Source organism: Panicum virgatum, chromosome 8N, assembly GCF_016808335.1.
Source record: "Panicum virgatum strain AP13 chromosome 8N, P.virgatum_v5, whole genome shotgun sequence".
Taxonomy (NCBI): domain Eukaryota; kingdom Viridiplantae; phylum Streptophyta; class Magnoliopsida; order Poales; family Poaceae; genus Panicum; species Panicum virgatum.
The window spans coordinates 35,979,025-36,006,739 of record NC_053152.1 but is presented as its reverse complement, the minus strand read 5'-3'; the positions used below and the strand labels follow the sequence as shown (position 1 = coordinate 36,006,739).

Here is a 27,715-nt window from a genome sequence, read left to right as displayed (position 1 = left end):
GAAAAACTCTTTGGTACCGGTTGGAAGGACCGCTAGCTTGCGTCAGCATGGCGGCCGCCTTCATCACCAGGTGAAATACTGGTTGGAGAATCGGAACTAAAGCCAGTTTACATCCGGTACTAAAAGCCTATTGTCCAGTAGTGCAGGGGCACAAGGGAGTCATAACGCCCTATGTTAGTAGCACTTAATTTGAACACTCCATCCCATATTGCATCAAGGAAATAACAACCCTCTGCATTCAAAGCTTATTAATTCTATAAAAATGGATCTTTCAGTCTATTTAAGATAATCATTTTTTTTCTGAGACTTGCACGTACGTGTACAGTTCAGAAAATGGACGGGCAACCAACATTTCGCATTCATCGACCATTGCAGATACAAAAGGTAGCATCTGTGTGCATCATGCCACCATGTATCGACAGCAGCTTGGTTAAGTATCGACATGGACCTTCATATAGAGTTTGGTGAGAAGTTAATCCTACAAACATCGATCTACAGGAGCCGTTGCATGACTCCCCATCAATAGCTAAGGCTCCCGACCAGGCAATATCAGAAGAGCCGTGTGTGCAGGTCCAGCATCAAAGCCCGGTGCCATGGTGTCGTCCAGGAAGGTGTGCGTGGTCGGTGCCGGTATCTCGGACTTGGCATGTGCCCGCGAGCTGCGCCGGGAGGGCCACGACGTTACGGTCATGGAGCAGAGCAGCAGCGTCGGAGGGCAGTGGCTGTACGATCCGAGGACCGACAACGGCGATCCCCTCGGTGTGGCCGGAGTACACAGCAGCATCTACTCCTCCGTCCGTCTGCTCAGCCCGAGGGAGGTCACCGGCATCTCCGACTTCCCATTCTACCCTAAGAATAATGGTGGAGATGCACGACGCTACACATGGCACAGCGAGTTCCTCAGGTACATCCGGGACTTTTGCGATGCGTTCGGGCTCACGAATGCTGTGAAGTTGAACACCAGGGTTGTGCATGTGGGCACGGCGCTGCCCGCCGGAGGTGGTGTCGGCAAGTCCTTGCGGTGGGTGGTGAGGTCCGCACAGGCAGGTGATGAGCTGGTCACAGAGGAGGTATTCGACGCCGTCGTGATCGCCGCTGGCCAATACACCAAGCCAAGGCTGCCGACAATCAATGGTATGGGCAATTGGAGGAGGAGGCAGCTGCATTCCCACTCGTACCGTGTCCCGGACTCCTTCCACCAAGAGGTGGTGGTCGTCGTCGGCTGCCATGAGAGCGGCAAGGACATCGCCCTAGAGCTTCACGAGGTGGCTAGGGAGGTGCACATCAGCGTCAAGTCCATTGAAGGTGTCTCCCCCGGAATGTCCAAGGAGGTCTCTAGGCACAACAACCTCCACATGCACCCCGAGGTAACTGCAGATTGAACTGATGTGAAACTGATCGAGGTACGGTGCGTACTGGTCGATCTAATTCGTATTAATGTGTCGTGCAGATTCACTGCTTGTGCGAGGACGGGCGGGTGGTGTTCGCAAACGGCTCCTGTGTCATCGCCGATGCCGTCATCTACTGCACCGGGTACAGCTACTGGTTCCCGTTCCTATACACGGCGGGCCTGGTCACCATTGATGATGACAACAGTGTGGGGCCGCTATTATTCGAGCACACGTTCCCGCCAGCGCTAGCACCGACGCTCTCGTTCGTGGGCGTAGCCAAGGGGGTGATCGTGCCGCGTTTCTACGAGATGCAGGCGAGATGGGTGGCTCAGGTGCTCTCCGGCTGGAGAGTGCTGCCGTCCGAGGAGGAGATGCTGCGATCCATCGAGGAGCACAACCGCCGCGCCACGGAGACGGCCGGCGTGCCCAACCGCCTCGCAAACCACATCACCTTTGACTTGGATTACTGCGACGAATTCGGGGAAAAACACTGTGGCTTCCCGCGGCTGGAAGAGTGGAAGAAAGAGCTCATCTGGTCGTCCTTCGCGGGATTGCGGGAGTGCCCGGCGACCTTTCGCGACGACTACCTCGACAGTGACCTGGTCCGAGACGGCTTGTGCTCGGAAGGCTGGCTTGTCGAGACGCCAGGAGTTGAGGCTGATGATCGCCGCGAGGACGAGCCACACAGCCATAGGCCCAACAAATACCAATAATCTAGTTGAAAATTTCTGGTACAAAACCAACAATTATTGTATTTGCACCGTATTTTGTATGTTGTATATTGTACACTGTGATCACGCGGCAAGTCCATGAATTAACTTGTGCAAATAAACTACTTGAAACACCTCCTATGATATGTTCTGTATGAAGGAGTTTTTATGTTCTTTTGTTTATCTTCTGTATTAGTATGTACAGGGGCATACTATAGTGGTGGTGAAGATGGGCTCCTGTCCCCCTTCAGCCCAAAGCGTTTGCATCTATATGCCTATTATTAGTTAGCTTCGCTGTCACCGGAAGAACCAAGGATCTTGAGAGTTCTCTGTTTCCCTTGCTTCAGTCCTAAGCGTAGAGGAGGGGGTTGAATCAGCGGTGGATTGTTTTTCTTCGTTGCTTTCTAGTTTTTAGTAGCTAGGGTTAGGTCTGCCTGGCGCCGGTGCGAGGTGCACCGCGTATTTTGCTCCTCTGGGCCGCTGGCGGAGTTGAAGGGCATGGCAGACTCTTTGGCAAGCGGTCCATGGGGAATAAAGTGGCCCTGGTGGTGATGTGTCGTCATTCGAGGCTTTTCTTCCTCCCTGATCCATCCCCGAGCGAGCGAGCGGCATCGAGCGGATGACTACGACTTAGGGCTTAGCTTCTTCAACGAGAGCTTCTTCGATATCTCCAACGGTTTCTGCATCTTCGCCAGTGCTGGCAGAGGGAGGTTTGTCTACCAGCTTGTTACTAAACCAGGTTGGGTGTCAGTTACCACCTGTTCTAGTGGTTTGCCTCATCTTATCTAGCCTAAGCATTCAGCGGCTACAAAGTACATTGGATTTTCTGATGTGCTACTCCTGGTGCCAATGGAAATATCCGTTCCTTCATCGGGAAGGTGGTCGACCTCAACGTGTTTGCCCCGATCGTTGGCGACAAGGATAACTGGGATTGTCTTGCAAGGATTTGAGTGTAATTTTTATTTTTTCAAGGGTGTCATTGTAAGATGTGGGATGTATACTATCAGAACTCTATATGAAATATAAACCCGGTTTTCACACAAAAAATAGCTCTGTTGTATGCCACTACACAAAGTGAAGAGAAAGACTAGTACTCCCTCCGTCAAAAAAACAAGTCATCTTAGGAATTTTATGACAAATTAATAAGAAGGTAAAATGACCACATTTGTTCCTATTTATTATCCATATTTGACACTAATTGATTCTTACATGCACATGCACTTTCTAAATTGGGTAAGATGACTTGTTTTTTCGGACATATTTGAATCCTAGAGTGACTTGTTTTTTTGGAACCCTCTACTGAGTCTTGATCCGCCACGATCCGCCACGTCAACGGCAAAATGGTCCTTTTGCCCTTAACACTGTCACTTGGTGAAAATAAATGGTGTAACTTAGGAAGGAGGGTGCATGAATACGTAAAATATATACATGGCGATGACATGATAGCACACTTTATTACAGTAACTTAGGAAGGATGGTGCACCGGTAATATGACACGATCATTAGCACACTTATTACGGTTACAACCTTTTGACACCGACACTTGGTCCGTCTATTCCTTACTCGAGTGATTTCAACCTTTAGCTCACACATGTGTTTCAGCCAGCCAAATCACACAAAAAATACAACAGCACAAAATTGAGTGAAACAAAGGCTGCCATCACCCAAAATATTGTATACGTCCAATCAATACCAAACAAACCAGATAAAATAAAAAAATAAAGGAGAATATAAACAAATTTCATGACAAAATAATAACCCAGAAAATAAATTTCATGACAAACTAATAACCCAGAAAACAAATTTCATGACAGACTAATAACCCAAAAAAAATTTGGGATGCATTTGAAACAAATAGAGCATAATAACAGAAAATAAATAATAGAAAAAATTTAAAAAAAACAAACTTTCATAAAACATTAGAGGAAAAAAATCTCCTATGTCATGAAGCATAAGGCGGTCCTATTTTTTCCCTAAGCCAACCATTTTTAAGTTTGATCAGATTTGTACAAGAGTATTAGCATCTACCACATCAAAGAAGTAAGCTCTAAAAATGTTTTTTATAGATCCGATTATGCTAGCTCATTCGATATTATTATTATTATTATTATTATTATTATTATTATTAGCTCAGAGTAGTTTGACTTAGATCAAACTCATAATCTTTATATTTAAGGATGGAGTAAATACTAAGAAGTGCTGAAATTGTTGGCCACTCATACAATTATTGGAAGTGTTGGGAGCGAAGGAAAGAACATCAATTGCAAGTAGGCGGGTCAAAAAAGGATCTCGAGGCTTGCAAGCTGGCTAGAGTTTGGTGAGGTCAACAGGAAAGCATCTCAGGAACATCTACCAATGCATGCATGGCTAGTCCATACATCTACCAATATGCATGCAGCCTCCCTTCTCTATATAACTTGCCTGGATGTTGCAAGCCATTACACTTGTGTCTCTCCACACACTTGGGAAAACCATCCCTGTGCCCTTCTCTAGCTCATCATCATGACGATCGCCTTCGCCGTGCGCCGGCGCGACCCGGAGCTCGTCGGCCCGGCGAGGAAGACGCCGCGCGAGACCAAGCGCCTGTCCGACATCGAGGACCAGGTTGGGCTGCGCTGGCACGTGCCGTTCGTCCTCTTCTACCGCGGCCGCCGCGGCGGCGGCAACCCGGCCGCCGCCGTCCGCCGCGCGCTCGGCGAGGCGCTGGTGCCATACTACCCGCTCGCCGGGAGGCTGCGCGAGGTGGACGGGCGGAAGCTTGTCGTCGACTGCACCGGCGAGGGCGTGCTGTTCGTGGAGGCCGACGCCGACGTGCGGCTCGCCGAGCTCGAGGCCGCCGGGCTCACGCCGCCGTTCCCGTGCATGGACCAGCTGCTCTTCGACGTCGAGGGCTCCGGCGGCGTGCTCGGCTGCCCATTGCTGCTCATCCAGGTAGTATACATGATACTCTTCATGTATACCTGTCACCATAATATTAATCTCTCATGGACTATTAGGCTAATTAAGCATACTGTGTGTTGTATCCCTAGGTGACCAGGCTGCGATGCGGCGGCTTCGTCTTCGCGCTGCGTCTGAACCACACCATTTGCGACGCCGTGGGCATCGTCCAGTTCATGTCCGCCGTCGGCGAGCTCGCACGCGGCCTGCCGGCTCCGACCGTCGCGCCCGTGTGGTCCCGCGAGGTCCTCGACGCCCGGAGCCCGCCGAGGCCGTCGTTCCCTCACCACGAGTACGACCCGGTGCCGCCGACGCCGTTCCCGCCGCCGGGCGACATGGTCACGCGCACCTTCACCTTCGGCCCCGGCGACGTCGCGGCGATCAAGAAGGGCCTGCCGGTGCCGCGGGGTGAGAAGAAGGCCACGACCTTCGAGGCACTCGCGGCGCTCGTCTGGCGCGCCCGCACAGCCGCGCTGGAGATCCCGGCCGGCGAGGACGCGCGCCTGGTCGTCGCGGCGGGCGTCCGGGGCGTGCGCGACCTGGCGCTGCCCGCCGGCTACTACGGGAACGCGTGCGTGTACCCGGCGGCGGTGTCCGCCGCCGGCGCGCTGCGGGGCTGCCCGCTGGGCGACGCGGTGGCACTGGTGCGGGCGGCGAAGGAGGAGGCGGCGAGCGCCGAGTTCGTGCGGTCCACGGCCGACCTGATGGAGCTGCGCGGGCGGCCGTCGCTGGCGCTGGCGAACATGTTCATCGTGTCGGACAACCGGCACGCCGGGTTCCGCCGCGTCGACCTGGGGTGGGGCGAGCCGGTGTACAGCGGCCCCGCGGGGGCGCTGTTCGTGCTCAGCTTCATCGTCGCCGTCAGGAACGGCAACGGGGAGGACGCCATCGCCGTGCCCGTCGTGCTGCCGCGGCAAGCCATGGCCCGGTTTGTGTCCGAAGTCGACGTGCTGTTGAAGAGTTAGTGCCGGCGTTCAGCCATGTGTTTAATTTGGTACTGTACGTGTTTGGACTGTCTGTGGTGCAGGCCCTAGATGGAAGCCTTAGCTTGAATGTCTTATCAAGTGCAAATTTATGAAAATAATAGGAGTGCTAAAGCTTAATATGAATATGTGGGCGGCGGCGCCGGTACGGCTAACCGACACTTGGCTTGGATGCCGGAATCGGAAGAATCACCGGCGGAGCAGGTCAGATCGCCGGTGAGGCGGAATCGACCAGAAACGGGGAAGAAGAACCGGAAAAGCAAACACAGGCAGCGGGATGCCGAGGATAACTAAATCTGATACCACCTGTAATACCCGTGGCCGCCGTCGATCGCCGTCGACATGAGAATTTCAAGCGCACAGGGATTCGACGGCGGAGGACCAGGCGGAGGGCCCTGGCCTCTCGAGGAAACTCTGTTTCATTAGCAAAATTGTTCACGCTTACAACTCAACCACGCTGGGATATCTACCCCCTTCCCACACACAATGACCGCATGGGCCCACACATCTGAGATTACAAAACGTTTACGTCTCCTTCGCACAAGTCTTCACGCTAGCTGGCTGACAACCATAACAAAAAATTCAGAAAACAAATTTTCATAATACCAAAACTTCATAATAAAAAATTTTCAAAAAAACAAGTTTTCATAATAACAAAATTCAGAAAACAAATTTTCATAATACCAAAACTTCATAATAAAAAATTTTCAAAAAACAAATTTTCATAATAACAAAATTCAAAAAACTAATATTCATAATACAAAAATTTCATAATAACAAATATTCATAAAACAAAATTTCATATTAACAAATATTCAAAAAACAAAATTTCATAATACCAAAATTTCATAATAACAATATATTCATAATAACAAAATTCAGAAAACAAATTTTCATAATAACAAAATTCAGAAAACAAATATTCATAATACCAAAATTTCATAGTAACAAATATTCATAAAACAAAATTTCATAATAACGAATTTACAGAAAACAAAATTTGATAAAACAAATTAAAGAAGCCCAAATAGCCCAGAAAACAGATTTCATGACAAAGTAATAACCCAGGAAACAAAAAAGATCAAATGCCCAATCAAAAAGATGCATCACGACCAAATCCAACCAAGATTAAGAGATAAAGCCCAAAAAGAGGTGAAAGTGATCGGGTGCTCTAGCCTAAGAGGGGGAGGGGGTGAATTAGGCACTAATAAAAACTTAGACCTATGGCTCCAACTAGTTTGCACAAAGCTTAAACTAAAACAAGCTATCTAGATGTGCAACTAGGTTGTTTTAGTGTAAAACCCCTATCCCAAAAGAGTTTAGCAACCTATAGCCTTTCCTATCAAGAAACTATTCTATGAAAGTAAAGGCATACAAATTACTAGAATGAAATGCGGAAGCTTAAAGAGCGGGATAGGAGATAGCAAACTCTTGACGCGGGTGTTTATCCCGTGGTTCGGTTAGCCACAAAGGCACACCTACATCCACGTTGTTGTAGCACTCACTAAGAGTATTGCTACTCGGCCACCAAGTCTCTTCCGTGAACACAATCACGGTCACCTTGGCCCCGGGTTCCACTAAGGAGCTTCTCCACAAAGGATGGGGGTCTCCACGTCCCCCGCACAAAGGTGTCGTCGCCGCTCCACACCAAGTCGGAGGGTCGATGACGTTGCCGGCGAGCTCCACGCTCCAAGGTGCCGGCGCACCAAGCTCTTGTTTTGGTTCACTAATGAACCACAGCACAAAGGCTCTAAGCCTTGCAAACTCACTCACTAAGAGCTAATCCTTTACACAACACTCTCAAAGTGTGTTAAGGGCTAAGGATATGATCTTGATGCTTTTGTATGGCTTGGAGATGTTCTTGGGTGTGTGTGGGATGTCCAGCAACTCCAGCAAGCTTCAAATGGCCGGGGTGAGGCGTATATATAGGCCACCAAGTCTTGTAGCCGTTGCTCCAACGGTTAGCTGAAAATCTGCGTACCACCGGAAGAACCGATGCCTCTTGGCAGGGTAGCGTCGGTTCATCCGGTCACTCATAACACGAAGTAGCCGTTGGACTCCTGATGGCTGACGCAGAGACCACCGGTTGAACCGATGCTTTCCGATGCCTCACCGGTTCAACCGGTGCTGAAGGAATCTTCTCCTGGACGCTGACGTCATTACACCGGTGGTATGCACCGATGCACCGTCGGTTGAACCGGTGCTGAAGAAACTTCTTCTGGGCACTTGACATCGTCTCTGGTACAAAGGACGGCCATTGCACCGATGCCCTATTTTAGACCGTCGGTTCAACCGGTGCCTATAGGCTGACTTGGCTTCGATTCCCTTCTGCACCAAAGTATCAATGCGTCGGTTCTTCCGACTACCATCGGATGCTCCGATGCCCTGGCGTCGGTTCTTCCGGTGCTCCTGAATCGAAGAGCTTTCAGGGCGCTGCCCTGAGACCCGCGAGGGGCGGCTCCCCCTCGACCCCCGTCCGCTAACCGGGTAGCGGAACCCCCGTAGGGGCAGCCCATCGGGCCTTGCTACGCCTATCTTCTCTTTCTCTTTGTCATCACTTGAACCTAAAAGCCTGAGAATGATTATCTTAACAATCATATTAGTCCAAGTGTTGTGTTGTCATTCGATCACCAAAATCACTCGAAATGGCATCAATGGTGCCATGTTCGTTACAAGAGGAAAAGCCCATATATAGTAACCCAGTCCAACTCGATAAAGGGCAAAACAGAAAAAGTCAAAAAAGGAAAAAGCAATGGCAGACTAGTAAATAAAAAGTAAAGTTCATCTAGGAATCTTGCAAGACAAGTAGATGAGAACCCGTAGCTTACCTTTTCACGTGGGGTTGTTGGGGTTGTTGCCACACGCAGACTGCTCGTGAGGAATAGATCCAAAACAAATCCAAGTGCACACCAAATGAAAACAAAGACACCAGTAACCAAATCATCAGATTGAACATGGAGAAGGAATCGAGGGAGGGCAGGAGTCACAGTACAAGCAGATCAAACAAAAGAGAGGATGATCATCAATTAAAAAGATATCAGGTCAGTTTAATACTAAAAGTTAGTGTATTAGCAGCTGCAATTAGATGAAAATTTTAGAGGTGTAGTATTTCCTGATTGATGTAATGAATTTGGTTTGCACGCACAACCTGATTACAAAGAACACAGAAAAAGAACAATATCTTCTGTTGCTTATTGCAGAAAAGAACTAGCAAAACCAAATTTGTCAAAATCTTACCTGACATTGCAATTATCAAATGTGATATTTGAATTTCAGGAACCTGCAGGGGCATATGAACTAGATGTTATAAATGCAGAGAAACAGAGTATGAAGTTAACTGAAGAAGGCATTATTTTGAACGTGGCTGATAAGGTAACTCATACTGAAATTACTCCCTAGAAAAGGATATATGAACAATCAACAACTACTGAAAAGGTAAATTGACTAGAGTATTAAATGTTCTAGCAGATTGGAAACGATGAAATCTCAAATTTGGAATTTTCTGAAATGCAAATAGCAAGCTAATTCTGGTCAAAGGAAATGTTCAATGGAATTGGAGCCAGCAATCTAGATGATATCATTACACAGCCAAAGGTACAAAAAATAAAAAAGGCTGCCTGATTAAAAAGGGGATCAAATGAAGCTATTTGAGAAAATGCATTTGATCTAACACATTAGTGATATTTGTGTAGGGATTTTATACAGATTTGCTATGGGAACAAATTAGAAATTCACAAGAACAGGACAACAATTCAGAGATCTATCTGGTATAACTAAACAACTATATGAAGTTAAAGTTATATTTCAAGTTCTACAAAATTACGGTGAGTCCATAGCTACAAACTATTGTGATTTGTGCTTGTATGTTGGCAGAACCAAGGAGAATCATTGATGGGCCTTCTGAATGCAAATTTGGGATATGAGGTAAAAAACATTGAAAAGGATAATGTCGTTGCTCTGGCTAATTTGAAGTTAATTTCCTGATGATATTTTTAGTCTAAGAAAATTGCATTAGTTTACATACTAATGAAACATAAACAGCTAACAAAAATATTTGAAGTTGCAGGACTTGACAGTGGGGAATGTTCAAATAACAGCACTTAGTGAAACAATCTATACTGCTGATACCAATCCAGAGGAGACGGCAAGAAATGCACAAAAGCAGTTAAAAAAGACAAATCATTTGGTGAAAATAAATTTGTGAAATGAAAAACAAAAGTACTAACCAAGTAGTTACTTTTGGCATGAAGACGAATCCTGTAAGCAGGTTCTTGACTGATGAAACAAGGAATCAGAACAATGACACAATGTCAAATAGTGAGGAAAGAAAAATGTCTTCAGATAAAATTAAAAAAAAATTAGTGAACAAGATATTGATCATTTGCAAAATCAATAAAAAATAACTATATGTATACTTCTGCAGATTGAGGAAACAACGTTTGATGCAAATGGAGAAAGGGAATTCAACACACAAGATGAAATCTGCAGGAATGATATTTTCAATACACTACAGTTAGAGGAGGTGAGTAATAAAATGAAAACTAAGTTGTTGTGCATATATGAATGTATATCTATACAATATAATAACAAAAAACAAGTTTTCATTGACAGGTTGAATCAAGAGAAAACTGTGACTCTGAAGCAATCATTCAGCCATTAAATGAAGCCACAGAAGACATCTTAAATGGAGAGGAGATAAATGGCAGCCAAGTATTGACAGAAGAGCAACTCGATGAATTCATTAGAAGTGAGAAGTTAGCAGCCTCAGAAGGGAATAATGCAGCAATTGAAAGCAAGTACACACCCCAAATAGGAATGGAATTTAAGGATAGGGATGATGCTCACCACTTCTTTTCTTTCTATGGATTCCTTGCTGGTTTTGAAGTTGTCATTGCTCATGTAACTAGAACTACAACCAAGAAAAGGAACAATGAGATTTATAAACAGGAGATGAAATGTCATCGCTATGGAAAAGAAGGAACTAAGAAATGTGAGATCAATGAAGAAGAAACACTGATAGAAGATGGGCCAGCGGAAGAACAGAAAAAAAGAAGAACTAATGTCCAGGTCAGAACAGATTGCAAGTGTGTGATGGTTGTAAAGGAAGACTAAGGGATTTGGAAGGTTGTAAGACTTGACTTAGAACATAACCATGAACTTAGTCCAAAAGATAGGAATCAATTATTCAGTGGCAAAAAATATATGACAGACATGGAGAAGGGAATTATAAGGACCTTGAATGATAACAACATACCAACTAGAAAAATGATTGCCATTCTGTCATACTTGAGAGGAGGCCTGACTGCACTTCCCTACAAGACAAAAGATATGCAAAACTTGAAAACAAAAATCAACAGAGAGGTTACTAGAAGTGACATGACAAAGACATTTGAATATTTCAGAAAAATAAAAACAAAAGATCCGACATTTTATTACAGATTTCAAGTGGATGAGAACTTGAAAGTCAAGAATATATTCTGGAGGGAAGGTATATCACTGAATTGGTATTCAGAATTTGGAGATTGTGTAAGCTTTGACACTACTTACATGACAAACAAGTATAATCTTCCTTTCGCACCGTTTGTTGGCATAACTGGTCACGGGTATACATGCCTTTTTGGGTGTGCTTTCCTATCAGATGAAACAACTGAAACCTTCAAATGGGTATTTGAGACATTTCTTGATTCAATGGGAGGAAAGCATCCTAGATCAATAATAACTGACCAAGACAAGGCGATGAAAGCAGCAATTGAGAAAGTGTTTCCAAACAGCAAGCATAGAAATTGGTTTTTCATATAAAATCAAAGTGCTACAACAAAAATTTGAAGTGCTTTGTAGTTAACAAAGGACTGCCAGAAATGTTTGAGGACATTGTCAACTATTCAGTTACTGAAGAAGAATTTGAAACACTATGGCAGAAAATGATCTATGATTTCAAATTGGAGAACAACAAATACTTTACAAAAATGTGGAACATGAGGAAGAGATTCATACCAATTTATTTCAAGAATGAGTTCTTTCCTTTCATCCAAAGCACCGGTAGAAGTGAGGGGACAAATGCAAGATTCAAAGATAATGTAGGTCCTACATACAACATTGTCAGTTTCTTGCGGGAATATCAAAGAATAGTTGATGGAATCAGAAACAAGGAAGAAATAGAGGATAATCAAACCAAACAAAAGCAACCAAAAGAATTGTACTACGGGTACACAATTGAATAGAAAGCAATGGAGTTGTACAATAGAAATATATTCCTGAAATTCATGAATCAGTTGAAGCTGGCAGAAAAATATAAATACAAGGAAATAGAAGAGGGCAAGTACTTTGAGGTATGGTACAAGTCCAATCAAATTCAGAAGCGGGAAAGAATCAGGAGATATATAGTTCTAACATACCTTACTCAAAGGAAAGAGGAATTTAGTTGCATCTATGGAAAGTTCAATAAAGATGGAATATTGTGTGTTCACATACTAAAGGTGATTGTTGAAGAAGAAATAAGCGAAATACCTGGAAAATATTTCATAGACAGATGGAGGAAGAAAGAAAAAAAAATGCATAACCCTATCAGATCTGAAACAAGTGATACGCATGAATTGCTAAGGTTCAATATGCTAGCAAGAAAGGCTGCAATATTGACAAATAAAGGTGCAAAGAAATAGGAAGCAATGGATTACCTCGACCAGCAGTTTGACAAGATTAATGAACACCTTGACTTGCTGCTGTTACAAAACGATTCTGGAGAATCATCAATAGCAGAAAATCTAGTACAACAGCAAGGAAACAGGGAAGAAACTGAAAATCTTGAATGTTGTGCAGAGATAGTAGTACTAACAGATCCTGATAAAATACAACAGAAAGGAAGACCAAAAAATCCAAAGAGACTGATGTCGCTGGTGGAACAAGAAAGGATAAAGATGGCAAAAGCAGAAACAAAAAACAAAAAAACAAAACCCAAACACCTCAAGTAAGATTTGCATTGGAACTAGTTAATAATTGCATAGTATAAAAAGAAACATTTTGTCAAGCAGGCATATAACATACAAACTCCTCTGAAATATAATTTTGCAGGTCCCCAAGGGAAAAGCAAGAAGAAATTGAAGAAAGGAAATCAGAAAGAGTGATGATGGGAGTTGAAAAAAATGGGCAGCAACAAGAGGAGAACTTATAAAGCAGAATTATGTATTGAGTACTAGGATCACAAATGTACTTATGAGTCTATGATTCAGGGGTTCTGGGCATAATATGTGCTAAACATGTTTATCTATCCTATTACAGAGATTGTACTGCTCAAAACAAATGAGCACATTTAAATCTGAAATCTAAACTCAGCACTGAGAATGGTGTGTAAACAAAGCCTTCACGATTCATGGTGGTGATGCTATCTTAGTCTCCCTCCTTTAAAAATTCGGAATATGTATGAAAATAAATAAATGAACAAGAAAAGAATGATAACATAAAATATAACCATGGGCAAATAAAAAGCGAAACTAACCTTCACATTGAAATTGACAACTCGATGCTTCATTCCTAAATTCTTCGGTTGGAAAACCAAATCATTTGCAATCTTAATGCGAATATGTGGTATATCAGTGTGCGAGAAAATAGTTGTAAGAGAAGTTATTGTTGACATCCAGTGTTCAAGAAACATCATACAGTAAATTCCAGAATCCGTGCTGCCAAAAAAATGAAAATAGTGATAAGTAATGATAACTTGAAAAACTTGTAGAGAAGTCATAGAAAAAAAGAGTAAAAACAGTGAACTTACGTATTTTCCTGTGACTGTTCAGGTACTACTAGGTAAACAAACTCATTATTTTCAAAGCCCATATCCAGACCCACATATTTATCCCAGTGGATTTCAAAAGAATTTCTCTGCAAACAAAAATAGATAACCAGCGTATACATTAAAAACTGACATGCCACAATATGCTGTAATCACAAATATGATGTAACTCTAAATAACAATTTGGATAGGAAGAGTGTTTGCAAAATCATGAAAAAGGGTAAAAAGAAACACTAACCAGCCTTCCACGGACAAAAACTTGACACTCATCATCTTTCTTAAAGACTGAATCAAGGATAACGTACATACGATCCTTTATGTCTACAACAAATCCAAACCAATGGTTCTGGAAGAAAGTAGGATAAAACAACTGCAATAAAAGAAAGATGTTAAAAAATGGAAAATGATTAGCTAATAAAGGAGATTACATGGTCAAAAAATATTTGAAAGAAAAGACACAACAATTGACTGACCATATTGGATTGATTTAGAGGACGAGCCTTTGATGATCTTCTAAAAGCTCGAGCCAACACATCTTGATCAGCTTCATTTACATCCTTGAGCAATTGATCCTAGAAAATGGGAAATATATTTAAATGATAGTGATAGGAGCAAAAGGTACTGAGAACAAAAATAAGCCATTAGATAACCAAAAACAAACAGGAAATTTAGCTAGGAGAGGGAGAATCTTACATAAATATTTGAGAAAAAATAATGTCGTCTTGAATTAACAGGATGACCACTGGGTTTTGAGAACAGACTATAGGCAAAAATAGAAACCACAAAAGACTTCACAACTCCACCCGGTTTAAGAGAGTCTCCTAATGCCCAAAAGGTGCAACGGACTCCTGAAAGATTGACGGCATCCTCGCTGCATGAAAAATAGAATAAAACTAATAAACAAAACCGTAGAATGAAAAGCAAAAAAGAAACTGAACAACTCAAAACTGGGTAGAGTAGAGAGGAAAATAACACTAACCCTTGAAATTCAGATAAAGCCAACTTGACAATACTATTGTAATTATCAATCTCAGATTTAGAAAAATGAAACTTATTGGTATTGGAACCAGTAACACAGCCACCTTTGAACAAAGGTCCAGGTTTAACAACACGTCTAGGGCCATGGACAGGAAGTTTACCACCAGTTGTAGAATCCCAAGCTCCAAAAGAAAATGATTGCGAATCATTTACATCAGAGCGGGCAGAGGGGGCTGGGCACAAAGCCTGAGGGGCAGAACCCTTGAAAGCAGATTTCTGAAGTTTTGAGTTGTACATGATATCAGATTTTTTACTCATAGCTCAAACACTATCATCTAGAGATCTTTCACCAACAATCTTAACTTCAGGAGAATCCTAGAAAAATATAAAAACAAGAATACGATAAAAGATTGTAAAAAAATTGAAATTAAAAGTGGAAAATAGAAAATGAGAAAGAATGAACACATACACTGTGATTTTCAGTCAATCGAGAATTAAATCTTGAGCTGGAATTCCTAAGACACTGAGACACGGCAGAAGATTTCCTTTGTGTACTGTGAGGAGTGCAGCCTATAGTTTGCATCACAATTGGAGTCTGATAAAACAAAATGGAAGTGTTCTAAGATTGGAGAAGTGAATAATATTACAAAGGACAAACTAAGAAATAAAAATACTAGACAAAAAGAAACAAGGTAAAGAACAGGATATAATATACCCTTTGAGATAATGGAGGTGATGCATTATCTTTATCAGAAGCAGCCTATAAAATGGGTTGAAAAAAAAAAGTATAATTTAGACACAAAGGAAATCAGATTAGCTTATGAAAAAGAGTATATACAAGAAAAATATGAAAGGCATAATGGAAACAGCAAAAAATAAATAAAAAAGAAAACATAATACCTGCTTAGAAAAAAAATCTGGTCATGCCTGGCTTAGGAAATGGAGAAATTGAATTAGGAGCATAATAGTTCTCCTTGTCAAGCATAATCACGTCGCTCTGAGTGTGATGATTAGCATTAAAAACAGCAGAATGCTTCAATTTCTTAGGTGCAGAAACAGCAGGCTCTTTTGCATGAACAACTGGTGATGAATTCTTTGCCTTATCAAGTCTGATTTTAGATGGACCAGCATCTGATTTTTTTTTCATTATGACAAAAGTGTGCTGCAAAAAAATAAATAGGAACCCAATAATATTGAGTAAAAGATAAATTAAAAAAATTGAAAAATAAAAAATTAAGGTACCGATTGAAATTAAAGACATAGGTAAGAAGATGTAACTGTTCTTTGTCAAATTTTACATCACCCTAGCAATGACATCGTTATCAACCTAAAAAAATGAGAAGATAAAAAGAGTGGATTAAGAAACCAGTAAAAGAAATTAGGACACCGGAAATGAAGAAAAAAATCAGAGTCAAAATGAGAGAATTAAACATGAATATTACATTTGAAGGTGTAGAATTGGCAGGAGAACGGTGCAATTTGTGGATAGGCAAGGGGGCAGAGGGTTTGCAAGCATTATTAGCAGCATCAGAAGCTCCAGAAGGTGAAGAATAAAACTACATTTATAAGAAATTTGACAAAAAAAGGATATTAGGCCAAAAAGAATAAGATGACAAAATAAAAAGAGAAAAACAAACAAAAACAAACCTGAGCAAGATTTGCACAGGGAATATGGCTAGATGGATTTGTAGCTTTCTCAGCTTCATATTGAGAACAAGCGACATCATCCTGGGCATCTATACATATGTAACAAATGATATAAAGGTTAGAAAATAGTGAATATAAACAAGCTAACAGAAAATCAAAAAAATAGAAGAATACCCGAATTGGCAAGATTCTGTCTCCTACTTGACCTAGAAGAATTCATTTCTTCGTCAACTTCATGAACATTGGGATGCTGAGTAGAAGTGGCATTATCATGATTTGACCCACGATCATCATTTTCATAGGCATTAGCAATGAGCTTAAGAAGATCTAGGACTGAATTTTCAATGCGAGAATCATTGGAATACACATGATTCAACAGTTTACAGAACACAGATTTCAGCGAATCTGGCATGGCACTAACATGATTGACATCCAACTTAACTGACACTCCAGAGTTGAAGAGGTAGTTCTGAATAAGCTTGCAAATGCTTGCTTTCAAAGAATCAGGAAGCTTGCAACCAGAAAATTGGTCCAAATTCTCAGCAAAATGAGAATCCATATTGACACACATTGAATTGTAAAGAAACCTCAAATCCTACAAAAAAATAGAAATATTAAAGAAAGTCAAAAAAAGATAAACCAAAATTGAAGCAAAAGAAACTCAATGCTGAGCAAGTGAAAGATCAAAAATGTTAGGCCAAAAAGATAATATAATAAAAGAATGGTGGTACTGTAAATAATTATATACATACACAGAAATAACATAAAAGCATAAAAAAGTGATATGTACAAATGCACATGTTAAAATTTTGAAAAATTAGAAATACCTTTGAATAGCAGGTATGAGAAACATCAAGTAATGGGTGATATCCATAAGAACCAGGAGACTTCATGTCAAGCTGAGCATAGGTCTGTATCATTGAATCCTTCCAAACAACAATACGTGGAATAGAATCTGAGACTTGGTGAACTCCAAAATCAACATAATCTAGGTACAGTACCTAACAGTTTAAGTAAAAACACACAAAAAAGGAGAGATAGGTTAATATTTGAATTGAATATGTAAGAAACAAACTATAATAATAACAGTATAGTAAATTTATAGTCAAGAAAAAAGAAATACTTACAGTAAGGTAGTACAAGCAACCACCAAGACTACCACCAAAGCCTGAACTTATACTTTTGCCACGATTAAAGGATTTAACACAATCAAGCAGCCAGTCCAGAATATAACCGCACCAATCATATAGATTCAGATTGTTAATATCCTCAAAAATACCAAAATATCGATAGCTATGGACACTTGAAGTATTAGGACATAGAAAACTGTTCATTGCAACAAGAACGAAACAAATGATCAATTCTTCATCAGACTGAGTTTGATGCTTTAGAATTTTGTTGGCAAAAAACTTCACTGAAGGCAAGGACTGCTTCTCAAACATTGACAGCACAATTGCTTTTACCCCCAGAAGGATCAGAAGGGAAAAGTTTATCACCCATTGGAAGGCCAAGAACTAAATGCACAGATTCTTTTGTAAGAGAGATAACCTTGCCATCAACAACTATATCAACTGACCTATAATTCACTAGCTCAGCTACCCACTTCACAAACTTATTAGGCACATAGCACTTTTGGAAAAGCAAAAGAGATCCCAGTCCGGAATTGTCAATGACTCCACGATTTTCAGGTGTAAGAGCATCCAAAATAGATGAAAAGCTTGAGACTGAAAATCTGGTAAAAACTTCTTTGGGCCTTTTAGCAGATTTTTTCTTCTTTGCCTCCTAACAGAGAAGAAAAAGTTGTTATAAAACATAACATTGAATCGAAATAAGAAAGTAAAAACAAGAAAAGAAAGTAAATCATAAATTGTGACCGAAAAGATAAGAACCTCAAGAGATATAGTTTTCGCGAGCTGCCTCTTCAAAACCTTCAATTCACGGTACTGAAACCACAAAAAGGAACATAAAAAATTAGTCTAAGTGTAACTAAAATTGAAAATCCAAAAAGGAATAAGAGGGAAAATAAAGTAAATTACATTTTTCAAACTTGTTGATAAGCAGCAAATTGGATGCTTTCAATGCCCCGGAGCTGTGAACCTGATAGAAAACAAGAATAAAAACAGGAAACACAATTAGAAATACAGGATATAGGGGTATAGGCAATTTTAAAAAGAACACAATTTTTTAAAAAAAATACAAGAAAAGAGGAAATACTTACTTCTGAATCTTCAAAGTCATTACTCTCATTGTCAGATAGATAAGAAGACAAATCTTCACTATCCAAACCATAAGAATCCTGACTGCTGTCAAGGTTGATAAATTCCTTAGGCCTCTTCCTTTCCATCTAAAAAAAATTAAAACTAATACCAAAATGCGAGTCAAACTGGAATACTCTGAACATTTTTGATGCAACAAAGCTAATATTAAGAACCAACAGAAATTATTAAAGAAAAACCCTATGAAAAGGCATCAAAACCATGTAACATACATTTCAAAATGACCAGTGATGCGAATCAGCAAGGTATGCATCGATATCCTACAACAGATAATGCCGTTCATCAAAAGTAATGAACAAACATGTTCAGATAAATTTATTCATCAAAAGTAATGAAATCTCCGTACTATTTCAAAAAAAAATTGCTAGTGTACAGGTCTCTGCTCCTATATGAACAACAAACTGAGGTGACAGTAAAAAGAAAAACTAATAGGAAAAGGTAGCAAAAGCACCACACATTTAAGAGAAGGAAACAGAGCATGAATCTCACTGAACATTGTCACTTGATTACATCTAACAGATAGCAGAAGCGACAAACAGACAGACAGCAAAAAAAAGCAGTATCTACAACAGCATTATCCCTAGCATAGGATCCAAATTTTCAATCACAATTAGGCCCCAATCATTTTGAAACAAATAGTTCCTAACAAATTCAGAAAACGCTATTCATCCACCAATGCTTCATTGATTTAAATCTTAAAAACTATATTGCAGTACTGAAACCAAACAAATAGCATAGGCTGTCAAGACAAAATGGCACAATGCATCTACAAAAGAATGGGATGCAATGCAAATCCTAACAGAGACAAGACCAATTCCTATTCGTTAGAGATGTAACTGTGTATACAAATCAGAAGAGGGTAAGCCATAAAGGCCTAACTACACTAGAAGCTAAAAACAGAGAAGAAAAAAATCTGCAAAAACAACAAAGCATACATTCCATCGGAGAATGCAATATATTGGATAAAACACCCGAGTGAGAGAATTTATTAACTATTAAAACAAGAAAATAAATAAAATAAAGTCGTAACAAATAAATTTGGCTACAGATAAAATGAGTGTCATACAAGTCAGTGGCTATTGATTAATCCATTTCGTGCGATTTTCAGGTACAAAACTACTCTGAAATAAGATAGATAAAAAAGAAACTAGTCGAAATGGGTACAGATCTAACTACAACAGCTATGAAGTATCAATCAGAGGAATGACTGAAATCTGCAAGCAAATCAGATAGGAGGGGGGGGGGTCAAAAAACCTACAACAGTCAGAAACAAAAAAAGGAATCAAATTAGATGGACGCTAGCAACCAACAATTTGCAATCAAATAAGCCAAATCCATATGCAAAAACAAAAGCTCATCTGGGAGATCAGGCAGGCAGCAGCTGCGGCGTGCATGCTCCAGCAGCCCCCGGCATCGCGTCCGCCTCAGTGCCGCCTTGTCCTCGGCATCCGACGCGCGCCGCCTGTGGTCGCTGCGTCGTGCGCGCTCCAGCAGGGGGGGGGGGAGAGAGAGAGAGAGAGAGATCAGATGGGGTCTCAGCCAGCTGCCCCCATCGTCTCCAGAAGTCACGGGGAGAGAGAGAGATCAGATGGGTCTCTGCCGGCTGCCCCCCCCCCCCCATCGTCTCCAGAAGTCACGGGGAGAGAGAGAGGAAAATCACCGCGAGGCCAAAATCACCGTAAAGGCCAAATCACCGCGAGCCTAATTCGAATCAGGAAACAAACCAAACGCGCCGCGAGATTACTACGAAAATCAATGGAGAAAACGAGACCAAAAGAGGAAATAAAATGGAATTAAATACAGGAGCACAAACAGATGGGGGATGGAGAGTGCAAAGCAACCAAAGAAATTGGTGGAAATCAAAAGTGAAAGAAGAAATCGGGATGAACCCTAGAATCGCCTCACCTGTACGAGAGGAAAGGGGAAAAGCAAAAATGAGCTGAGACTGAGAGAGACAGAGAGAGAAAGCTCTGAACAAGAAAGCCGTGGAAGGAGCGGCGGGCGCGGAAGCCGTAGAAAATCGGCGGGCGTGGACAAAATTTAAAAAAAATGACCCCACAGGTCAGACAAAGCGGAGTGCGGAGAGGAACAAAAACATCACAGCGAAGACAGAAATTCGAGTGAGAGACGGACCAGAATCGCATGGGTGAGCTATAGCTTTTCCGTTATTCTGTCGGTTTCACCGCGCTGTCCACGGTGCCCGGTGTGGCAAGGCAGGGCTGAAGTGGCTGGACACAACGCGCGAGTCAAGAAGTTGGATGACGGCCGAGACCGTCACGCATCGGGGTAACCTTGTACTGCCCCATGGACGCGCCCTGAGAGACGGCCAAGTTGACGAGCTCCTCGAAGGTGCCTGGCCGGACAACTCGAATCTCCAGGGGCCTAATCGCGCCGTCCACAACCCTAAGCACCCAGTAGACGTAGCTCAGGGCTTCCTCGATCTCCAGGCAGCACCTGTCCAGCACGTTGCCGTCCACGCTCCCGGTGCCAACTCCTCCTTGCTGGGCGGTCGCTGTCAGCTCCCAGTAGACGACGTAGTGCCCCGGGATGGTCTTCGTGCACACCCGACTGGTATAGTCCAGGACCGCCGCGCCGTGCGGGCGGAGCAGCACGGACGCGCGCTCCACCGCGCGCTGCAGCTCGGTCTCGTCAGTCTTGTCCGCGTCGACGGACAACAGCGCGCCGCTCCGGCGCACGAACCGGAACCGCGGCGCCGCGTTGTGGAACCCCGTGACGCGGAGGACGTCGCCGACGCGGTACCGGCTGAGTCCACCGTAGGTGGTGACCACCACCTCGTACTCGCGCCCGGCCTCCACGCGGGCGAGCTCGACGAGCTCCGTCGCGGCGGCGACTCCACCGTCCGTGGGCAGGAACTCGAAGTAGGCCAGGTTGGGCATGATGGTGTAGGACACCTCGGACGGGTCGCACATGGGGTGGAGGTTGAGGCCCAGGGGGCACTCGGAGGACACGTACTTGGTGGAGGCGATCGGCAGGTCACCGGAGTAGTAGCGCAGGATCGGGAAGTACTGCGCCATGGATCCGGTGACTATTGTGTCCAGGTACTTGGTGTTGGGCCAGATGCGCACGATGATGCCCGCCCAGTCGCCATTGGAGCATCCCGTGCGGATGAACTGGGCAAGCTTATGGTCTGGCTGGAGGATGCCAGCGACCGCCGCGCGCACCGCTGGGTCCGACACGCAGGGGCTGAGCTCGCCGTGCTCGATGTTAGCTGCGAGCTGCTCCCAGTGCTGCTGGAGGAACTGAATGGCACGGAGGAGGACGGAGGCGAACACGGTGCCGGCGCGCACCACACGGTGGCGCTGGCACAGGCCGGACACCATCTGTGCGTACATGCTCTGGAACACGTCCGCGCACAGGATGGCCGCCAACGGGCTTGTGCAGGTATTGCTCGCGTGCTTCTTGAAGTGATCACTCTTGTAGTAGCTTGTCAGGACGGGCCGCGCTGGCAGGCCGCTCGGCGTCTTCGTCTCCGATCGGACGAAGAGGAAGTAGAGGCCAGTCCCCTTGTCGAGCCCCGGCACAAACCTTGTCAAACGCATGGGTCAGCAATATAATGCAGGGTGGCACGGTAAAGTGTGTCTGTACATGTGTGTGTCTATATATATGGCGACTACTCCATGCACACATGGACCCACGTGTTATTCTATTTTTAGGTGTAGCAATTTATTCTACACCAGTAGCTAGACTAAGCAGAATTACTGAACAAATTTTCAGTATACTAAACATGTTTAGTAACATGGTATTAGATCAACATTTTCACGATTATTTGAATACATACGGCAGTGGCAGTGCTAAATTGACTGAACAAATCGATCAGAAATTAGTGAACCAAATTTTACCGTACTATTGAATCATGTAATTTAACTATTGAGGTGTAGAATAACATTAGCATGCATTATATATGTTACACTACATGGTATAGGTCACTTACTGGTTCATGACTGGCATGAGGAGACTGTATAGCAGCTGGCGACGGTCAAGCTCATCCTTCACGGTGGGGATCAGCTTGGGATCACCACCCGACGTGCCGGAGCTGAGGAGGAACTCGGAGATGGGGGTGCCTAGGGCCTGAGAGGATGGGGGACCTGTCGCCATTGGCGACGCGCAGGATGTACGGCTTCAGGTCCTCGTAGGTCACCAATCACCATGGGCACCTTGGCACGGAAGGTGGCACGGTCGCTGGCGGCGGCAAGGCCACATTTCGCAAGGTACTCGCTACTGCCATTGCGGCCGAGGATCTCCACCAGCACGCGCTCCTGCACCGCGTCCACGTTCGTGGTCATCTCCTCAATGAACTCGAGCTTCTTCATGTCCTCTGCTGACATGGTTGCCGCGCCATTGGTAGAGTCATTTGCCGTCGTAGTCACCATGCCGTTAATCCAATCCAAATATGATGAACAGGTATTAGCGTGGTTTAAGTTGGGGTGGTTTGGGCTGGCCACCATCTAGTCTAGATATTTATAGACGTCGCTTAACGTGTGGGCGGCTCAAAGGGACAGCTAGCTAGCGCTAGGCTGGCTGATGAGAGAGAGGGGGAGAGAGCATACAATATAGACCATAATGCTTTGCTAGGTTAGTACATTCGATGACAGAGAAAGCAAGGGGAGGGCCCCGCAAAGAAAAAGAGAGGGATCAGAGCGTGGGGGTGCACTGATAAAAAAAATAAATGAAAGGTTATAACGAAAGACGAAGGGGTTGAATAACGCTCCTAGTCGCCATAATCTAAAGGTAAGCTACTATTGTTTTTAATGATCTAATGCTATCATGGATACGGTGGCGTGTGAAGGGTGGGGGTGCCTGTTTTTGTTGGTCTATGGCATGTACTCTCTCCGTTCTCGTTTAGTATTTAGTATATAAAATTTATTTCACAGAACGTGCTCTTTTAAATTTTATAAAAAATTGTATAGGTAAAGCAATGTCGGGCACTAGGAAAAAAGCATGAAGAAGAAAATGGAGCTAAACAAATACTCCCTCTCTTCTATGATATAGCTACTTCTGGAGTTTTTTAGACATATTAATGATGGAGAGTAAGAGTCTATATTATCCTTCTTAGTTACCATACACTAATTAAGAGAATAATTAAGGCTTTCGTATTTAGCTTGCATGCAGATCCGCATGCCACAATTCATTTGCATATATAAGGAGGGTATTTTAGACATCGCGTACTAAAAAATTCACTTGGGAACTTTAAAGTAGCTATATTATGAGACAAAATTTGAACACTAAAAGTCACTATATTTTAAGACGGAGGGAGCATTATTTAGTCGATGCAATTTTAGGGAGCATGTTGTCTAGTTCCTAAAAGTCACAACATGATTCAGTGAACTTAGCTAACTTTGACCAACTCTATAGAAAAACAAAGAAACAACAATACTAACCAACATATACACTATCAACGCATATTTCATGTTGGATTCAATGAAACAAATTTGGTTTTACAAATGTTATTATTTTCTTCTATAATAAATTTGGTCAGAATTAGCTAAGTTTGACTTAGGACAAATCTAATGTGACATGTAAATAAAATGGAGAGAGTAAGTAGGAGCAAAAAAATATATATTCTCATAAGTTATGTGTCGGAAATTTTCTAATAAAATATAATTATTTACTATAGAGGGACTCTTTTTATCAGTATTATAGAGGGACTTGGTGACCATTCCATCGCACCTTGGAGTCTACGTGTTCCTCCTCTCGTTATTAATTTTTTATGTATCATTTTATTTAGTTGTACGAAAATCCGTTGAGTGGATGGGACTGCTCTCGTGGTACTCAGGCTTGTGTGGTAATCCTTGAAAGTCGAAGCGGCCGTCATTCATTAGCTACCTATTAATGTTAGAATTTACAAGCCATCAAACTTGGTTGTATTGTGCAGCTTTCGACCACCATGTTCCTTAGTCAGACGGCACGCAGTCGATGTGTACTTCCTCTGTCACGCAAAGACTGCTAGTTTAGATTATAAGTAAAGTATATCTAATTAAAGGAATGTCAAATATCAAGAAATAACTTTGTGTTCCAAATAGATTATAAGTAAAGTATATCTAATTGTACTGCTAGAAACACATGCGCGGCTTTGCCGCGCCCACCGGTGAGTTGCCTTGTGATCCAAATAGATTTCTGGTGATTTTAATCAAATTTACAAAAAATAATAATATTTATAACACCAAATTTGTTTCGTTGAATTCATCATAATCAAATATTCTTTGTGTTGCTCGATTTGATTGTGTTATCACTGTGTACCACTGTCAATTCATGTAGCATGCACTACTAGAAAAATGGCTTAAGGCACTGGTTGGTAGGAGCCTTTGGTACCGGTTTTTTGAACCGGTACCCCTAAAGTGGTACCAAAGGCTCGGCCTTTGGTACCGGGTAAAATAACCGGTGCCTAAGCCTTCAAAATTCACGCAAAATTTTCTCTTTGGTTGGGACTTGAACTCACGACCTATAGCCTCACGCGTTGCTCCTTTACCATCTCAGCTACACAGTTGTTCTGATCGAGAAGGAAATATTTTTCTTTTAAAGTAACCAATGGATGAGCCTAAGGTACCGGTTGGTGGTACAGTTGATCTCCATAGGTACCGGTTGATCTCCATACCGGTACTTTTGGGGTGGACCAAATGCTTGTTTTCTAGTAGTGATGTGAAATTTGTCAATGTATTAATTGATAGCACTTAATTCTGAGGTGACAAAGGAAATAACAATGCATGGTATATCAGAAAGTTGTCTGATAACTTTGTATGAGACTGTTTTGCTCTCGGGCAATTCTGTGTAAACATATCATTTCACTATATATATAGTAGAAATGGCACCAAATATAAAGACAACAAATGGTGCAGATTGAACCATTACAAAACAGTATTTTTTCTAAGAAAGTAGGGTTTATATTACAATTTTGAAATATGAGCAACATTTGTATTGAATATTTTTTTAATTTGAAGGATCCCCATATGCTATGGGGTAACGGCATCTTACAAGGTATATTTGTACATCTGAGTCATAAGCCATGCATATATATAATGGCAAGGAGTCTTTTAAAAAAAACAATGGAAAGGAACGTAGAACATTTCAGATAGGAATTAAAATTCATAATCACCGAATGAGCAACTTCGGCTAGGTTATTGTGATGCTCGGCCAAGTCTAGATGCCCTGCATAAGTAGATATATATTATTATTCTAAGAATGTAAAGACAGCAAGAGAAGAGGCAATTTTCGACAACCATACCATTTCACATAATTAGCATGATCCATTGAGTAAATGCCCCTGGAAATTAGAATATATTCAGACTAACAGAACATCCATGTGTTTATTTATATATGACAAGATAGGTGATGAAAAGAAAAAAATATGCACAGTGTTGCCATGTTTCTCAATTCTACTGTGGGTTTAGAACTGGCACATCATATGTATCTTTATACAATATAAACAAATAGTACCTGCCCTGCATATATGTTGTGTTGATAACAGTCTTAATTAGATGGTCATTGCTACTATAGGAAGTAATAAAACATTATTTCTATGTTTCTTTTCCCCCTTGGATTGTCCTTCTTGGGTTGCAAGCCTTAGACTCTCTCAGCATACCTTGCCTCTGCCGTAAGCAGTAATTACTGGAATATGAGCAAGTGGTTGGGCAGTACCTTAGCTTGCTTGCCCTGCAGGGGCTGCAGGAGCATGATTCGGTCTCTGCTTCTGCAGGAGGAACATCAAGTCCCCTTTCAGCAATTGCTCTTATCTTGATACGAATTTGACAATCAACATCCGTCTGAGGAAGACCCGCTACCAGATCTTGCAGAAACTCAACCTGGCTATCTTGTAGCTTATATTTTCTCAGTGCGCACCTATTTGCTGGAGCGCAATTGATCTTCTTGCATTAGTGTTACCTCTGAAAGCATATTATTTTTCGTCAGATTTAACACAAGTATATTACCAGGATTATCAAATTCTTCCCATGCCATATAGCAGGATTAACAGAGCCTTCATTCAAGGTTGGCTCGACAACAGCAAGAGGCTCTTTGAGATGGATTGGAAAATGGTAAAGGCAAAGGGTGAGACGAGAGGTAATTGAGTTTACCTTGTTTGCCGTCGCCGTGTCCATCGAGAGAGTTGAGTATGGCTACCCACGAGGCGATGATGAGCGAGTCAGAGAAGCAGTATAGCCACCTCTTCTTCCTGTACCGGTGGCCTCCACCCCCGCACGCTGTTCGTGCGTTGCCCTCCTCACGTCCTCCTCAGTCCTCCACAGGAGGGCCATCCGGGACCTTTGTGGCTGCCATGGGTGCGCGAGTGCTGAGGCCCTGAATGGAGCGGTCGCCCCCAGATCCAACCATGGCAGGCGAGCGTGAGTCACCCATGTGCGGAGTCTAAGCAACGCCGCCAATCGCTCCACATGCTGCGACGCCCGTAGATGCGCTCGATATGTGGCACGGGCAGGGGAGAATGAGGTCAGGTCGGGATCGATTGCAGGTACTCGGCGGAGGGCAGCAGTTCGTGCTGGATCCTGCAAGCGGAGGGAGGCGCGGTAGGCAGAGGGGCATAGGGCGGCGGCCGGCGGCCGGCGGGGAAGGCGAGCCTGGGAGGCGGGTTCGCGAGGCTTCTCGAGCGCTGCGGATTTGTGGCTTAACAGGCAGAGATCCGATTAGGTCCGTATCGGACGGCCTGCGTTGCGAGTTGGCCCGATCCGACGGTTTGCGATCTAACGGGTGACGTGGCCCTATCCGTTAGCCCGCTTTTGGTGCAGGATTCGTAATATAGAGATTTTTTATGTATCATTTTATTTAGTTGTACGAAAATCCGCTGAGTGGATGGGACTGCTCTCGTGGTACTCAGGCTTGTGTGGTAATCCTTGAAAGTCGAAGCGGCCGTCATTCATTAGCTACCTATTAATGTTAGAATTTACAAGCTGCTAGTGCTAGGAACACGATCAGAGTGTCACAAAACTCTTGCGGAAGCAAAACCCGAAAGCATACGCAAACCGAACGCAAAACAAACTGAAAC

At 43.0% G+C, this 27,715-nt stretch overlaps 3 protein-coding genes, 3 long non-coding RNA genes and 1 pseudogene across 7 annotated transcripts; 2 read left to right on the top strand and 5 right to left on the bottom strand.

Moving 5' to 3' along the window:
* Positions 1 to 538: 538 nt before the first annotated feature.
* LOC120686832 (flavin-containing monooxygenase FMO GS-OX-like 8) lies at positions 539 to 2,240 on the top strand. Its single transcript, XM_039969033.1, has 2 exons — positions 539 to 1,367; positions 1,451 to 2,240. Exons 1-2 carry the CDS (start codon positions 594 to 596, stop codon positions 2,102 to 2,104), a joined length of 1,428 nt encoding a protein of 475 aa, XP_039824967.1. The 5' UTR covers positions 539 to 593; the 3' UTR covers positions 2,105 to 2,240.
* Positions 2,241 to 4,479: 2,239 nt separating this feature from the next.
* On the top strand, positions 4,480 to 6,147 carry LOC120684483 (benzyl alcohol O-benzoyltransferase-like). Its single transcript, XM_039966334.1, has 2 exons — positions 4,480 to 5,032; positions 5,131 to 6,147. The coding sequence occupies exons 1-2, from the start codon at positions 4,604 to 4,606 to the stop codon at positions 6,001 to 6,003; spliced, it is 1,302 nt and encodes a 433-aa protein (XP_039822268.1). The 5' UTR covers positions 4,480 to 4,603; the 3' UTR covers positions 6,004 to 6,147.
* A 4,730-nt stretch (positions 6,148 to 10,877) lies between these two features.
* Positions 10,878 to 12,591, bottom strand: LOC120686040. Of its 2 annotated transcripts, XR_005679936.1 has the most exons (5): positions 12,529 to 12,591; positions 12,016 to 12,105; positions 11,569 to 11,652; positions 11,276 to 11,333; positions 10,878 to 10,930 (listed from the first exon to the last, which is right to left on the bottom strand). It is a non-coding gene; the product is annotated as an uncharacterized LOC120686040 (long non-coding RNA). The 2 variants fall into 2 exon arrangements; XR_005679935.1 differs by lacking the exon at positions 12,529 to 12,591 and having other exon boundaries at positions 12,016 to 12,504.
* Positions 12,592 to 14,155: 1,564 nt separating this feature from the next.
* Positions 14,156 to 15,921, bottom strand: LOC120686411. The gene is made up of 6 exons (XR_005680168.1): positions 15,683 to 15,921; positions 15,498 to 15,542; positions 15,252 to 15,377; positions 14,784 to 15,157; positions 14,278 to 14,675; positions 14,156 to 14,174 (listed from the first exon to the last, which is right to left on the bottom strand). It is a non-coding gene; the product is annotated as an uncharacterized LOC120686411 (long non-coding RNA).
* A 139-nt stretch (positions 15,922 to 16,060) lies between these two features.
* On the bottom strand, positions 16,061 to 18,999 carry LOC120686637. The gene is made up of 7 exons (XM_039968846.1): positions 18,648 to 18,999; positions 17,557 to 18,526; positions 17,257 to 17,430; positions 16,604 to 17,024; positions 16,430 to 16,518; positions 16,225 to 16,338; positions 16,061 to 16,109 (listed from the first exon to the last, which is right to left on the bottom strand). Exons 2-7 carry the CDS (start codon positions 17,869 to 17,871, stop codon positions 16,077 to 16,079), a joined length of 1,146 nt encoding a protein of 381 aa, XP_039824780.1. The 5' UTR covers positions 17,872 to 18,526; positions 18,648 to 18,999; the 3' UTR covers positions 16,061 to 16,076.
* Positions 19,000 to 20,884: 1,885 nt separating this feature from the next.
* LOC120686060 lies at positions 20,885 to 23,139 on the bottom strand (annotated as a pseudogene).
* A 2,421-nt stretch (positions 23,140 to 25,560) lies between these two features.
* LOC120684524 lies at positions 25,561 to 27,483 on the bottom strand. Its single transcript, XR_005679335.1, has 3 exons — positions 26,793 to 27,483; positions 26,359 to 26,603; positions 25,561 to 25,984 (listed from the first exon to the last, which is right to left on the bottom strand). It is a non-coding gene; the product is annotated as an uncharacterized LOC120684524 (long non-coding RNA).
* Positions 27,484 to 27,715: the final 232 nt, after the last annotated feature.

Excerpts from the sequence above, each read along its gene's own strand:
- LOC120686832 (XM_039969033.1), top strand. The coding sequence starts at position 594 with ATGGTGTCGTCCAGGAAGGTGTGCGTGGTCGGTGCCGGTATCTCGGAC. Across the intron at positions 1,368-1,450 it reads ACCTCCACATGCACCCCGAG|ATTCACTGCTTGTGCGAGGA; the intron begins GTAACTGCAGAT and ends TGTGTCGTGCAG.
- LOC120684483 (XM_039966334.1), top strand. The coding sequence starts at position 4,604 with ATGACGATCGCCTTCGCCGTGCGCCGGCGCGACCCGGAGCTCGTCGGC. Across the intron at positions 5,033-5,130 it reads GCCCATTGCTGCTCATCCAG|GTGACCAGGCTGCGATGCGG; the intron begins GTAGTATACATG and ends TTGTATCCCTAG.
- LOC120686637 (XM_039968846.1), bottom strand. The coding sequence starts at position 17,871 with ATGTTTGAGAAGCAGTCCTTGCCTTCAGTGAAGTTTTTTGCCAACAAA. Across the intron at positions 17,025-17,256 it reads CTCATACCTGCTATTCAAAG|GATTTGAGGTTTCTTTACAA; the intron begins GTATTTCTAATT and ends ATTTTTTTGTAG. Across the intron at positions 16,110-16,224 it reads CCAATTCTACACCTTCAAAT|GTTGATAACGATGTCATTGC; the intron begins GTAATATTCATG and ends TCATTTTTTTAG.